The 16,455-nt window shown below is 40.1% G+C and overlaps 1 protein-coding gene across 6 annotated transcripts in view; it reads right to left on the reverse strand.

Annotated features, from left to right (window-relative positions):
• Nucleotides 1-16,455, reverse strand: part of Ralgps2 (Ral GEF with PH domain and SH3 binding motif 2) — a 137,244-nt gene that overhangs the window by 70,272 nt on the left and 50,517 nt on the right. For all 6 annotated transcript variants that reach the window (XM_021173203.2, XM_021173192.2, XM_021173198.3 and 3 more), the window contains 3 exons: nucleotides 13,445-13,528; nucleotides 12,623-12,712; nucleotides 10,049-10,141 (listed from right to left, as the gene is read on the reverse strand). In XM_021173203.2, the coding sequence (XP_021028862.1) occupies nucleotides 10,049-10,141; nucleotides 12,623-12,712; nucleotides 13,445-13,528 (267 nt within the window). The remainder of the gene's footprint in view (nucleotides 1-10,048; nucleotides 10,142-12,622; nucleotides 12,713-13,444; nucleotides 13,529-16,455) is intronic.

The raw sequence follows: 16,455 nt of genomic DNA on the forward strand, positions 1-16,455 counted from the left end.
GGGCATATAAAGTTTGCTAGACAAAGGGGCCTGTCTTCCCCCTCTTCTGCTACATATGCAGCGAGAGATAGGAGCTCTGGGGGTACTGATTAGTTCATATTGTTGTTCCACCTATAGGGTTGCAGACCGCTTCAGCTCTTGAGTATTTTCTCTAGCTCCTATATTGGGGGCCCTATGTTCCATCCTATAGATGACTGCGAGCATCCACTTCTGTATTTGCCTGGTAGTGGCAAAGCCTCACAGAAGACAGCTATATCAGGATCCGTTCAGCAAAATCTTGCTGGCATATGCAATAGTGTCTGCATTTGGTGGCTGATTATGGGATGGACCCCCGGATGGGGCAGTCTCTAGATGGTCCATCCTTTCGTCTTAGCTCCAAACTTTGTCTCTGCAACTCCTTCCATGGATATTTTATTCCATATTCTAGGGAGGAATGAAGCATCCATGCATTGGTCTTCCTTCTTGATTTTCTTGTGGTTTGGAAGTTGTATCTTGGGTACTCTAGGTTTCTGGGCTAATATCCACTTATCAGTAAGTGCATATCAAGTGACTTCTTTTGTGATTGGGTTACCTCACTCAAGATGATATCCTCCAGATACATCCATTTGCCCAAAAATTTCATAAATTCATTGTTTTTAGTAGCTGAGTAGTACTCCATTGTGTAAATGTACCACATTTTCTGTATCCATTCCTCTGTTGAGGGACATCTGGGTTCTTTCCAGCTTCTGGCTATTATAAATAGCGCTGCTATGAACATAGTGGAGCATGTGTCCTTATTACAAGTGTGAACATCTTCTGGGTATATGCCCAGGAGAGGTATTGCTGGATCTAGTAGTAGTACTATGTCCAGTTTTCTGAGGAACTGCCAGACTGATTTCCAGAGTGGTTATACAAGCTTGCAATCCCACCAACAATGGAGGAGTGTTCCTCTTTCTCCACATCCTTGCCAGCATCTGCTGTCACCTGAATTTTTGATCCTAGCCATTCTGACTGCTGTGAGATGGAATCTCAGGGTTGTTTTGATTTGCATTTCCCCAATGATTATGATGTTGAACATTTTTTCAAGTGCTTCTCAGCCCTTTAGTATTCCTCAGTTGAGAATTCTTTGTTTAGCTCTGTACCCCATTTTTCAATGGGGTTATTTGAATTTCTGGTGTTCAGCTTCTTGAGCTCTTTGTATATATTGGATATTAGTCCCCTATCAGATTTAGGATTGGTAAAAATTCTTTCCCAATCTGTTGGTGGCCTTTTTGTCTTATTGACAGTGTCTTTTCCCTTACAGAAGCTTTGCGATTTTATGAGGTCCCATTTGTCGATTCTTGTTATTACAGCACAGGCCACTGCTGTTCTGTTTAGGAATTTTCCCCCTGTGCCCATGTCTTTGAGGGTTTTCCCCACTTTCTCCTCTATAAGTTTCAGTGTCTCTGGTTTTATGTGGAGTTTTTTGATCCACTTAGACTTGAGCTTTGTACAAGGAGAAAATAATTGATCAATTCTCATTCTTCTACACAATAACCACCAGTTGTGCCAGCACCATTTGTTGAAAATGCTGTCTTTTTTCCACTGGATGGTTTTAGCTCTCTTGTCAGAAGATCAAGTGACCATAGGTGTGTGGGTTCATTTCCTGGTCTTCAATTGCATTCCATTGATCTACGTGTCTGTCGCTGTACCAGTACCATGCAGTTTTTTATCATAATTGCTCTGTTGTACAGGTTGAGGTCATGCATGGTGATTCCCCAAGATGTTCTTTTATTGTTGAGAATAGTTTTTGCTATCCCAGGTTTTTTGTTATTCCAGATGAATTTGCAAATTGCCCTTTCTAACTCAGTGAAGAATTGAGTTGGAATTTTGATGAGGATTGTATTGAATCTGTAGATTGCTTTCAGCAGGAAAGCCATTTTTACTATATTAATCCTGCCAATCCATGAGCATGGGAGATCTTTCCATCTTCTGAGATCTTCAATTTCTTTCTTCAGAGACTTGAAGTTCTTATCATACACATCTTTCACTTCCTTAGTTAGAGTCAAGCCAAGGTATTTTATATTATTTGTGACTATTGTGAAGGGTGTTGTTTCCCTAATTTCTTTCTCATCCTGTTTATCCTTTGTGTAGAGAAAGGCCACTGATTTGTTTGAGTTAATTTTATATCCAGCTACTGTGCTGAAGCTGTCAGGTTTAGGAGTTCTGTGCTGGAATTTTTAGGGCCACTGAGATATACTATCATATCATCTGCAAACAGTGATATTTTGACTTCTTCATTTCCAATTTGTATCCCCTTTATTGTTGTCGAATTGCTCTGGCTAGGACTTCAAGTACAATGTTGAATAGGTAGGGAGAAAGTGGGCAGCCTTGTCTAGTCCCTGATTTTAGTGGGATTGCTTCCAGCTTCTCTCCATTTACTTTGATGTTGGCTACTGGTTTGCTGTATATTGCTTTTATTATGTTTAGGTATGGGCCTTGAATTCCTGATCTTTCCATGACTTTTATCATGAAGGGGTGATGGATTTTGTCAAATGCTTTCTCAGCACCTAACAAGATAATCATTTGATTTTTGTCTTAGCGTTTGTTTATATAGTGGATTATGTTGATGGATTTCCATATATTAAACCACCCCTACAACCTTGGGATGAAGCCTACTTGGTCATGATGGATGATCGTTTTGATGTGTTCTTGGATTCGATTTGCGAGGATTTTATTGAGTATTTTTGCATCAATATTCATAAGGGAAATTGGTCTGAAGTTCTCTTTGTTGGATCTGTGTGTGGTTTAGGTATCAGAGTACTTGTGGCTTCATAGAATGAGTTGGGTAGAGCTCCTTCTGCTTCTATTTTGTGGAACAGTTTTGAGGAGAGTTGGAATTAGGTCTTCTTTGAAGGTCTGATAGAAGACTGCAATAAGCCCATCTGGTCCTGGGCTTTTTTTAGTTCGACTATTGATGACTGCTTCTTTTCCTTTAGGGGAGCTGGGAATGTTAAAATCGATAATCTGATTCTGTTTTAACTTTGGTACCTGGTATCTGTCTAGGAAGTTGTCCATTTCATCCAGATTTTCCAGTTTTGTTGAGTATAGCCTTTTGTAGTAGGATCAGATGATGTTTTGGATTTCCTCAGGATCTGTTATGTCTCCTTTTTCATTTCTGATTTTGTTAATTAGTATACTATGCCTGTGCCCTCTAGTTAGGCTAAGGGTTTATCTTGCTTGTTGATTTTCTCAAAGAACCAGCTCCTGGTTTGGTTGATTCTTTGATAGTTCTTTTTGTTTCCACTTGGTTGATTTCAGCCCTAAGTTTGTTTATTTCCTGCCGTCTACTCCTCTTGGGTGAATTTGCTTCCTTTCGTTCTAGAGCTTCTAGGTATGCTGTCAGACTGCTAGTGTATGCTCTCTCTAGTTTCTTTTTGGAGGCACTCAGGGCTATGAGTTTTCCTCTTAGGACTGCTTTCATTGTGTCCCATAAGTTTGGGTATGTTGTGGCTTCATTTTCATTAAACTCTAAAAAGCCTTGAATTTCTTTCTTTATTTCTTCCTTGACCAAGGTATCATTGAGTAGAGTGTTGTTCAGTTTCCACGTGAATGTTGGCTTTCTATTATTTATGCTGTTATTGAAGATCAGCCTTAGTCCGTGGTGATCTGATAGGATGCATGGGATAATTTTAATATTTTTGTATCTGTTGAGGCCTGTTTTGTGATCAATTATATGGTCAATTTTGGAGGAGGTACCATGAGGTGCTGAGAAGAAGGTATATCCTTTTGTTTTAGGATAAAATGTTCTGTAGAAATCAGTTAAATCCATTTGTTTCATAACTTCTGTTAGTGTCCATGTGTCTCTGTTTAGTTTCTGTTTCCAGGATCTGTCCATTGGTGAGAGTGGGGTGCTGAAGTCTCCCACTATTATTGTGTGAGGTGCAATGTGTGCTTTGAGCTTTACTAACACTTCTTTAATGAATGTGGCTGCCCTTGCATTTGGAGCACAGATATTCAGAATTGAGAGTTCGTCTTGGAGGATTTTACCTTTGATGAGTATGAAGTGCCCTTCCTTGTCTTTTTTGATGACTTTGGGTTGGAAGTCGATTTTATTAGATATTAGAATGGCTATTCCAGCTTCTCATTGTGTCCTGGATTTCCTGGATGTTTTGAGTTAGGATCTTTTTGCGTTTCGCATTTTCTTTGATTGTTATGTCCATGTTCCCTATGGAATCTTCTGCACCTGAGATTCTCTCTTCCATCTCTTGTATTCTGTTGCTGATGCTCACATCTATGGTTCCTGATTTCTTTCCTTGTGTTTCTATCTCCAGAGTTGTCTCCCTTTGGGTTTTCTTCATTGTTTCTACTTCCATTTTTAGATCTTGGATGGTTTTGTTCAATTCCATCGCCTGTTTGGTTGTGTTTTCCTGTAATTCTTTAAGGGATTTTTGTGTTTCTTCTACCTGTTTAGCAGTGTTCTCCTGTAATTCCTTGAGGGATTTTTGTGTTTTTTCTTTTTTTTTTTTGTGCTTTTTGATTTATTTATTTTGTGTTAATTTTTTTTTAATTTTTAATATTTTTATTACATATTTTCCTCAGTTACATTTCCAATGCTATCCCAAAAGTCCCCCATAGCGCCCCCCACTTCCCTACCCACCCATTCCCATTCTTTTGGCCCTGGCATTCCCCTATATTGGGGCATATAAAGTTTGCAAGTCCAATGGGCCTCTCTTTCCAGTGATGGCCGACTAGGCCATCTTTCGATACATATGCAGCTAGAGACAAGAGCTCCGGGGTTCTGGTTAGTACATAATGTTGTTCCAACAATAGGGTTGCAGATCCCTTTAGCTCCTTGGGTACTTTCTCTAGCTTCTCCATTGGGAGCCCTGTGATACATCCAATAGCTGACTGTGAGCATCCACTCCTGTGTTTGCTAGGCCCCGGCATCGTCTCACAAGAGACAGCTATATTTGGGTCCTTTCAGCAAAATCTTGCTAGTGTATGCAATGGTGTCAGCGTTTAGAAGCTGCTTATGGGATGGATCCCTGGATATGGCAGTCTCTAAATGGTCCATCCTTTCATCACAGCTACGAACTTTGTCTCTGTAACTCCTTCCCTGGGTGTTTTGTTCCCAATTCTAAGAAGGGGCACAGTGTCCACACTTTGGTCTTCATTCTTCTTGAGTTTCATGCGTTTAGCAAATTGTATCTTATATCTTGGGTATCCTAAGTTTTGGGCTAATATCCACTTATCAGTGAATACATATTGTGTAAGTTCTTTTGTGATTGTGTTACTTCACTCAAGATGATGCCCTCCAGGTCCATCCATTTGGCTAGGAATTTCATAAATTCATTCTTTTTGATAGCTGAGTAGTACTCCATTGTGTAAATGTACCATAATTTCTGTATCCATTCCTCTGTTGAGGGACATCTGGGTTCTTTCCAGCTTCTGGCTATTATAAATAGGGCTGCTATGAACATAGTGGAGCATGTGTCCTTTTTACCGGTTGGGACATCTTCTGGATATATGCCCAGGAGAGGTATTGCTGGATCCTCCGGTAGTACTATGTCCAATTTTCTGAGGAACCGCCAGACTGATTTCCAGAGTCGTTGTACAAGCTTGCAATCCCACCAACAATGGAGGAGTGTTCCTCTTTCTCCACATCCTCGCCAGCATCTGCTGTCACCTGAAGTTTTGATCTTAGCCATTCTGACTGGTGTGAGGTGGAATCTCAGGGTTGTTTTGATTTGCATTTCCCTGATGATTAAGGATGTTGAACATTTTTTCAGGTGCTTCTCTGCCATTCGGTATTCCTCAGGTGAGAATTCTTTGTTCAGTTCTGAGCCCCATTTTTTAATGGGGTTATTTGACTTTCTGGAGTCCACCTTCTTGAGTTCCTTATATATATTGGATATTAGTCCCCTATCTGATTTAGGATAGGTAAAGATCCTTTCCCAATCTGTTGGTGGTTTTTTTGTCTTATTGATGGTGTCTTTTGCCTTGCAGAAGCTTTGCAGTTTCATGAGGTCCCACTTGTCAATTCTCGATCTTACAGCACAAGCCATTGCTGTTCTATTCAAGAATTTTTCCCCTGTGCCCATATCTTCAAGGCTTTTCCCCACTTTCTCCTCTATAAGTTTCAGTGTCTCTGGTTTTATGTGAAGTTCCTTGATCCACTTAGACTTGACCTTAGTACAAGGAGATAGGAATGGATCGATTCACATTCTTCTACATGAAAACAACCAGTTGTGCCAGCACCATTTGTTGAAAATGCTGTCTTTCTTCCACTGGATGGTTTTAGCTCCCTTGTCGAAGATCAAGTGACCATAGGTGTGTGGGTTCATTTCTGGGTCTTCAATTCTATTCCATTGGTCTATTTGTCTGTCACTATACCAGTACCATGCAGTTTTTATCACAATTGCTCTGTAGTAGAGCTTTAGGTCCGGCATGGTGATTCCACCAGAGGTTCTTTTATCCTTGAGAAGAGTTTTTGCTATCCTAGGTTTTTTGTTATTCCAGATGAATTTGCAGATTGCACTTTCTAATTCGTTGAAGAATTGATTTGGAATTTTGATGGGGATTGCATTGAATCTGTAGTGTTTTTTCTTTACGGGCTTCTACTTGCTTATTAGCAGTATTCTCCTGTAATTTTTTGAGGCATTTTTGTGCTTCCTCTTTAAGGGCTTCTACCTGTTTAGCAGTGTTCTCCTGTACTTCTTTAAGTGAGTTATTAATGCCCTTCTTAAAATCTTCTGCCACCATCATGAGATGGTGGTGGTTTGAAATCCGTGTCTTGCTTTTCAGGTGTATTGGGGTATCCAGGACTCATTGTGGTGGGCGTATTGGGTTCTGATGATGCCCAATGTTCTTGGTTTCTGTTAGTAAGATTCTTACGTTTGCCTTTCGCCATCTGGAAATCTCTGGTGTTTATGTTCAAGCTGTCTCTGGCTGGAGCTTGTTCCTCCTGTGATTCTGTTAGCCTCTGTCAGCACTCCTGGGAGTCCAACTCTCTCCTGAGTTCCAGTGGTCAGAGCACTCTCTGCAGGCAAGCTCTTCTCTTTCAGTCCAGCAGTTTGGAGCTCTGATCCACCTCCTGAGTTCTGGGGTCAGAACCCTCCCTGTAGGCCGACTCTCCTCTGGCAAGGAAGGTATGCTGGGGTCTGGGTCTCAGCTCTGCCTCCTGGCTGAAGATGAAGGCTGGACGGGACCCTGATTAAGAAGCTCTGTTGCTTCTATTACCAAAGCCAACGTGCTCTCAGGTGATCAGGAGGTCCTGGGTGTGCTATGGGGTTCACGCAGAAGATGGCAGGGCTGGCCCGAACTGAATGGATCCCAGCCTCTGGTCGGGCGGGGTTCCTTTGTCCCTGTTCCTGCTGGCACAAGACCCTCTTCAACTCTTTGGAGCTGATGTTGCGTTCCACTTACCCAAGATCCTGAGGTGATCCCGAGGTCCTGGTTGGAGAGCACCCTGGAGCCCTTAGCAGCCTCTAATGGGCTCAGAAGGAAGATGGCAGAGCAAGACAGAACTCTTGACTGTGTACTAGCAGTCAGTTCCACCCCATCCGTGGAATTCAGATTTTAAAGTATGAGACCGACATAATTAAAAAGAATTTTTAAGGTAGAAAAATCTTTTCTTCGGGTTTTTTGCTGTTGTTGTTGTTGGGTTTTTTTGCATTTATTTATGTTTTCTTTTAACTCTTTTTTTTTTAATTAGGTATTTTCCTCATTTACATTTCCAATGCTATCCCAAAAGTCCCCCATACCCTCCCCCCCACTCCCCTACCCACCCACTCCCACTTTTTGGCCCTGGCGTTTCCCTGTACTAGGGCATATAAAGTTTGCCAAGTCCAATGGGCCTCTCTTTCCAGTGATGGCCGACTAGGCCATCTTTTGATACATATGCAGCTAGAGTCAAGAGCTCTGGGGTACTGGTTAGTTCATAATGTTGTTCCACCTATAGTGTTGCAGATCCCTTTAGCTCCTTGGGTATTTTCTCTAGCTCCTCCATTGGGGGTCCTGTGATCCATCCAATAGCTAACTGTGAGCATCCACTTCTGTGTTTGCTAGGCCCCGGCGTAGTCTCACTAGAGACAGCTATGTGTTTGCTAGGCCCCGGCGTAGTCTCACTAGAGACAGCTATATCAGGGTCCTATCAGCAAAATCTTGCTAGTGTATGCAATGGTGTCAGCGTTTGGAGGCTGATTATGCGATGGATCCCTGGATATGGCAGTCTCTAGATGGTCCATCCTTTTGTCTCAGCTCCAAACTTTGTCTCTGTAACTCCTTCCATGGGTGTTTTGTTCCCAATTCTAAGAAGGGGCAAAGTGTCCACACTTTGGTCTTCGTTCTTCTTGAGTTTCATGTGTTTTGCAAATTGTAACTTATATCTTGGGTATTCTAAGTTTCTGGACTAATATCCACTTATCAGTGAGTACATATCATTTGAGTTCTTTTGTGATTGGGTTACCTCACTCAGGATATCTTTGGGTGTTTATAATAGAAAAATAATGATTGTAAGCTCTTCCACACTAATACTTTTCAATATAAAAGCTACCTTTTATGTAAAACCTATCTTTAGACACCAAGTAAAGAACTTGCACTGAATGCACAAGGCCCTAAATTGAGTAATCCCAGTCCTGAGAGATGGGGAGGTGAGGGGTGGAAGGTGAGAGGTGGGGAGGTGGGAAGGTGGAAGGTGAGAGGTGAGGAGGTGGGGAGATGAGAGGTGGGAAGGTGGAAGGTGGAAGGTGAGAGGTAGGGAGGTGGGAAGGTGGAAGTGGAGACAAAAGAATCCCTGGAGCTCAAGGGCTAGCCTACATAGACTAATTGGTGAGTTCCAGGTCAATGAGCATTCCTGTCTCAGAAAAAGAAGGTAGATAGCTTCTCAATAATAACACTCAGATGATATCCTTTGTTTCTAATGCACACACATTAACATATAAACGTGCAAAAAAAGTATATGCACACACAAACAATGATAGTTTAAAAAAAAAAAAAGCTTTTGCTGGGTATAGTAATAATTCACCTAGAATCCTAGTGTTCAAAGGGCCAAGGCAAGAGGATCACACACATCCAAGGCCAGTCTGGGCTACATTGAAAGACACTGTCTTAAAAGACAAAAATGAATAACTGAGTTTATAGAGTAATGTCTTTAGCACAAGACCATTAAGACGTATTAATCTGCTTAGCAAGTCAGTGCACGCCTTTAATCCTAGCAAAAGGCAGAGACAGGTGGATCTCTGAGTTCCAGGCCAGCCTGGTCTACAGAGTAAATTCCAGAACATCCAGGGCTATACAGAGAAACCCTGTCTTGAAAAACAAAAAGACATTAATCTTTTAAAAATATATATAGTAATATTTTCAGCACAGTATATGGTCCACCTGTAATCCTAGTACTTGTGAGGCTGAGGCAGAACTATGACTTTAAAGCTAGCTTGAGCTATAAAAAAAGACTGTGTGTGTGTGCGTACACACCCCTTCATAGAGGCTAGTATATCAGGCTTATAACTCCAGCTACTTGACTGGCCAAGAAAGGAAGTCCCCAACTTCAAGGCAACTTTGGGTGACTTAGCAAGATACCTTAAACAAGGCCGTAGTTTCAAAATAAGAAAGAAAAGAAAGAAAAGGGGAAGAGATAACCTAGAAAGATTGACTATGGTATCATTCTACTCAGAGATACAAACACTGATCATGCCAAAAATCATACTTTGCTTTTGTCTAAGTAACAGAACCTAATATGGTGGCTGTTGTAACAGAAAGTAGCATGTTTATCATGAGATTTTTCTATACAAGAAGTATAATCTGTACACAATTAAATTCTAATTAGATAAGTATTACATGTGTTATTATTATCAAAAAGGTATGCAAATTGATTCTCTGAAGAGCAAAATAAGCATTGCCCTTAATATTCCCTCAAAAGCTCAGTGCAATGCTTTAAAAGTCTTAAATGTAGGTTTCAAAGAACAAAGTGCAAGACAATTTAAGAACTCTTATCTATTATATTTGTCTAAGATTTACAAAAGAAACAAATAATATTTCTACTTCGCACAAAAGTCTATGCTTCATTAAACTAGGCAGAGTTACTCACCGCCCACGTCTTAGTCAACCTGAAAATCGGCGCACTCTGTAAGCCAGAAACCACAGCCATAAGTGCGTGGAGGTTGTTAAGTTCATATAGTTTCTGAAGATTTAAGAAAAAGGGGGAAGAGGATTGTTTTTTTAAGAAAATGACTGCAGGGAAATACAGATTAGCACAATTTAGGCAGTGGATAGAATAACTATTTATTATTGTTACTGTCACTGTTGGAAACCTGTCTTCTAGGATACCCAGTAAATTATTTTTGGCCTATAATATAATGTTCATGTTCTACCCTGGCACTTTCACCCAAGCTCTGGGAATAAACCCAACTCTAAATGGGTAATATATTTACAAAGCTGAAGTTATGGCTTGCTACCAAGGTTAACCGGCATGACTGTAACGGCCATGCACTTGGTTCTGGTGAGTATCCTTGCAATGATTTATGACTGGTCATCTATTTTGTGGTCCAAGTCATAAGAAAGGGTCTACTTGGTTTGGTTTCTTGCCCAGTGCTCCTATTATCCCAGGGCTAGAGTTCAAACCTGCTGTCTTTAGTGCTGCCTCCATTTCCTGCTTCCTCATGTTCAAGACCCTTGACATTATGGGATGTTGTTCTTATAGTATACAAACATCAAACAGTAACTTCTACTATTTCCCAAGAAACCCACTTTACATTTGCTGTTAGTTTCTCAAAATTTTTGTCATACCACATAATAGTTTCTACCCTAAAAGTGGTATCTAAAAATTAGTCATTTTACAGTTTTCTCAAGCAACCAGGTAAGCCCCATAGTGAGCACTTAATTGAAAAACCAAAAAGAGCAAATTCAAACAAAACAGTACACATGCAACAGGAGATAAACCTTCACACAGGATTCTATAATCCAGCGGAGGAACTAGTCACTAAAGGAATGTATATTAAACATTTACTGGAGACTAAGTGCCACATGAGACTTGATGGATGCCTAAACATGCAGAGGACCTAGAAAGAAAAGAAGAAATGGCACCTTGACACTTCCGCCTCTGCTCCTGCCTGAGTTTGCGGCTTGTTGTCATGCCCTAATGTTTCCAGACTTGCCAGTCCCATCAATACTGGGAGCTGATTTCCTAAATCTTGTTTTGCATTTTGTATGTGACTCACTATACACTGTTTGTACAGAGTGCTGTTGGTTCTCTCACTAGAGAATACTGACTATAACAGATATTAAAGGGTATGACCTACGTGAGCCTTTATTACAAACTGAACACAAAAGACATAGAGTGTCAGAATATGATTTAATAGCAATAAGGAAAACAGGGCATGGGGCTTGCAATAAAAGCAAAGGCTGTCAAATATAGGTCAGAGAGTCTGGAGAGAAATCATTTGGTAAGAAAAATTGTAGTCTGTATGGACAAAAACATACAAATAAATGGGGAAAAAAAAAACCAACTCAGAATCTATGGGGAAAGCCATTACTTTCTTTAGTTAAAAACTAATACTTACCTAACGTCTTACAAAGAATGCTTTTAAAAATTCCTCTAATGTGTCTGTAAAATCTTATACATGAGGAAGGCTAGTCCTGCCACCTAGTGCCACAGAATGTTAGAATAAGATTGTTTCCTGTACTCAGGGAAAATACAGGAAGAAGTCCAACTTAAATCATAAGCAGAGCATCTCTGTTTTACTATCCCACCTCTCAACTCACAGGTCAGGGAAGACCTGACTATTCCACGCATGACAAACAATGATGAAGACTGGATCCATCAACACTCATGAATTTCGAGTCATTACAAGTTGATCTTACTGTCTCCCTTTGCAATCTTCTGTTCCTCCCTCTGAAACTCAGATTATCCTTGAAAACCATGCTGCTTTCTCCAACTCTGTTTATTATCTATGCCTCTCAACAACTCCTCAGTGTTCCTGTTAGCGTCGTATGTGCTATTCTTTTAAACTAGACTCTAGGAGAGGCCTGTGGTTCACACCCATAATCTTAGTCCTGGGTGTCAGAGGTTGGAAAACACAAGTTCAAGGTCTTAAGGTCTTTTGTTAAGATTAATGCACTTTTATTTTATGTATATAAGTGTTTTCCATACATGTGTGCCCATGGACCACTGAGTGCCTGGTGCTCGTGCAAGGCAGAAGGAGCCATCATGTCACCAACTGTGTGTTGGGAAGTAAACCTGTATCCTCTGCAAGAGCAGCACGTGCTCACCACCAAGCCAATCTCTCCAGCCTGCAAAGTGTTATTTTCTATATAGCTGGGTGGTTCATTTCACAATTTAATAAATAAATAGAAAAAAACAAACAAACAAACAAACCAAACCAAAACCCCAGTAACAAAAGCATTATGTATTCTTTAAGTGAATACTACATGACTTTCTCCATCAACATAGTCTAATATTTGACAAATACTGTAATTTACCATAATCTAACCCCTGACTAGATAAATGGGGCAGGGGGATGACCAAGAATAAAGAGAAAGGCAGAGAAAAGAGGCGTTCAATGTACTCAACAGGCCTTATTTTCTAGGACCAATAAACAGATATAAACAGATATTCACTTAAAATAATTCTGAATGGGTTAACTAAAGATCAAGTCATACTTACCTTAGCAGTCTTAATATAGTGGCTCAAAACTTCTGCTCTTATTTTCAGTGTTTGAGCATGGAGAATTTCTCTTACAACCCAAAAGCTTACCTGAAAATAAAAATTAAAAATTAACCAAAAATTAACATTAAATTCTTCTTGATAGATTTGCTATAGTTATTTTTGACTATGGTTTTCTTATAACTAAAAGAAAATATCATGAAATAAAAAATAAAAATTTCATTTTAAAAGTTTTGTGATGGCGTTGGAGAGATGGCTCATGGGTTAAAAGCACTGGCTGCTCTTCCAGAGGACCTGAGTTCAATTCCCAGCATCCACATGGTGGCTCAGAACCATCTGTAATGGAAGCTGATGCCCTCTTCTGGTGTGCAGATGCACATGTAGACAAAACACACCTATATACACAAACACAAACTGTAAAAAGTTTTGTGATGTCTTTGAATTCAATGAAGCACTAATTTAAGCAAACAAAACAAAACAGACTTAAAAACCACTTATCAGAGGCTGACAAGATGGCTCAGCAGGTAAAAAAGCCACCAAGCTTCGAGGTTGGCAACTCGAGATTGATCCCAAGAAGTTTGCATCTCAAGCATTATGTAAAAAGCTGGGAAGACAGCGTTGGAATTGGGGTGGGAGGGTCTGCAGAGACAGCAGGATTCTGGGCACTTATTGGTCAGCAAGTACAGTCAGTCCATATGCTCAGAGTTCACTGAGAGTCTCAAGATGGGCTGGTGGTAATGACAAGGAGACACTAGACAATACTCTCTGGCTTCCTCCCACATGTGCATGCACGCCCTCTCACACCAATCAAGTATGACTCACGTGATTAAATCTTCTTGTGAAAGCAACTGCATTTGGTGCTGAACTATATTTTTCTTTTTTATTCCATCCACAACTTGAAAGTTCCTAGAAAATTAAAACAAAAATTAAGTATAAATTACATGTAAGAAACAGCTCAGTTTTCTTACATTAGGGAATTTAAACAGTAAAGACTGTGTATGTTCTTTTCTGGAACAACCAATAGGAATACATAACAATACTAATAATTCTGTAAAAGCTAAAACAAATTTATTAGATTATATGCAAATTATCTAAATGAATATAGACAAACTTGTATTTCATAGTCAGAGTATGACAGAGTGTCCTCTGGTTGAATACCCTATCACACTTAATAAACATTGCTGACTGTCAACCTATTCAATCAGTCAGTGACAACCCAAGTAGCTTGTTCTTTCTTCCTTTGTACAGCTACACGGTGTGACGTACATGTGTGCATGTGCTGTGGCTTGCCTTGGATATGTGGATGCATAGGGCAGAGGCCAACATCAGGTGCTTTCTCAGTCACTCTCAACCTCAGTGCTTGAGATGGCCTCTCACTGAACCTGGAACTCCCATTTTAGCTAGACTGGCTTAGCCATAGCCATCCCCAGCCACCAGGCTCCATCTTTCCCTTTAGTCATGTTCCATCAAGTGCTCAGGTTTGCAAACAGACTGTCTGGTTTGGTCTTTCACATAAGTGCTAGGGATTCAAAGTCCAGTCCCACTGAGCCAACTCTCAGGTCCACAATTAATTGTTTGAAAACATCTCATTCTTTGATCTGACAGTTGTTGACTTCAGATATTTGCAGACACCTGTTTAGTAAAGAAATTCTTGATCACTCCAGTGTTCTAAGAATAGAATTCAAGTGGCTCAAGATCTTGTATTAAAAGAAAAAGAAACTTAAAAAAAATTATACACTAATCCCCTTTACTTGAAATGAACTACTGAGGGCTGGAGAGATGGCTTAGCAGTTAAGAACACTTGCTGGATCTTATGGAAGATCAGGGTTTAACTAACTAGCAGCTACATGGTGGCTCACAGTTGTCTGTAAATCCAACCAGGAGATCATATGCCCTCTTCTGGCCTCTGTGGGCACCACACACTCAAGTGTTACACAAACGTGGTTTCAGGCAAAACACCCATCCACATAAAATAAAAATAACTGAATCGTTTTTAATTATAAATGTAGGCTGCAGAATATACGTACTCCTTGTGATATAAAAGAAATAAACACAACTGGTACAGATAGCTCAAAAATGTCACTTTTGCCTTGCTGCTTCAAAATTATGATTATTATCTCCCTATCATACTGAATGTAAATGAAACACATACATATGTCTAGTATATACCACCATTCAAAATGTTCTGATGCATGTATGCTAGTAGAACTGAATTCATCTGATTTTAAAGGAGAGTTTCTGCCTATAAATTTTAGGTCTATCAGAGAAGTTCTATAATATAGCAAAAACCATCAGAGAAAAGGGCTCATGACAAAAAAAGAAAAATCCTTTGGGTAGGCAACAAAAGAAATCAGAGAAAGAAAAATATGCCATCATTAGTCTTTGATAGATGAGAAAATTTACTATAACTGCCATATTTTGTTCAAAATGTATTTGCACATATAATTGTATATTTTCCTTGATTTCTTTATCATGTAGTGTAAATATCAACTAGGAGAATATCAGTGGTTATTCTATTTAATTTTTGAGATACTAAAACAATGTCCCTTAACGTACGCTACCACCTAATTCTATACAAAGGACATGGAAGAAGGAAGCTTCTGCTCTTTGCCTGTTTGCCCTCACTCGGGATGGGATGGCAAGTCCACTCCTTCACTGGCATTCGAGCCTACTTATTTAGGATTCCAGTGTGGACTGAAGACCAGCTGAGACATCCAGCTTCAGGGACTGAACAACTACTGGATTCTTGGAATTTCTGTTGGTAGACAGCCATTGTTGGGCTAGCTGGACCACTGCCTGCAAGTCAGTCTGACAAATGCCCTTTCTAGATATAGATGGATTGATGGATGGATAGACAGACAGACTGATAGATTCATTCTATCAGTTTTGTTCCTCTAGAGAACCCTGAATAACACAACACCTGTTGGCAAAATCCACCAAGACCCTAATTGGATAGTAAGTAAGAATTTATGTGTTAACATTTAAACAACAAAAACCTTAAGAGATGCAAGAAAGTAGCAATTAAAGAAAATTGCCAAGATAACAATTGACCCTCCTATGGCTTAGTACAAACATGAAGTATGTGGAAGGGAAGCCAAAGCATAGCATCAAAACAATTTTTAAAAATTTACAAAAGCAGGGGCCTGAGAAAATGAGATTTAAAGCAATAAAATAAATCTTATGTTCAATTTTTCTAAAGTACAAATTATCTTGAGAGAATGCTATTCGGGAACTGAAAGCACCAACTTCAAAGTTCTAGAATTCTACACCCGGTAAAATAAGAAAGGCTGGAGATCCTCTCCAGACAGGAAAGATCCTCAGACATGCTACTGTGTGTGCTCATTCCCAGAGAGCAGTAGACACAAGCTCAAAACAGACGGGCAAACCAGGGAAGGAGGAAGGGTGGCTCAGTGGGTCAATCTGCCTGCTCCCTGACTCGAGTTAATTCTCACAGGGTCCAAGGGCCCGCAAGTTGTTCTCTGACCTCCACAAGTGCTTGTAGCATTCACATACCTACATGTGCGTGAATGTACAGTGCAACACACACACACACACACACACACACACACACACTCACGCACGCACAGGAAGAGAACAGAACAGCTGGGGATGTAGCTTGGTGGTAGAGCTTATGCCTAACATGAGTGAGGCCCTGGGTTCATTTCTCAACATCAATAAACAAAAACATAAGATGTAAGATCTTCAAACTGAGCAAACTGCCACAGGGAAAAAAAAAAAACATAATTGGAAACCCACTGATTAAAGTAAAGAGTAATCCTGGGATCTTAGGAAGAGTCAAAAGAAGAAGTCAGAAATTCCAAAAGGCAGAAGAA

This window comes from Mus caroli, unplaced genomic scaffold, assembly GCF_978045245.1.
Source record: "Mus caroli unplaced genomic scaffold, Mus_caroli_1 scaffold_1, whole genome shotgun sequence".
NCBI lineage: Eukaryota > Metazoa > Chordata > Mammalia > Rodentia > Muridae > Mus > Mus caroli.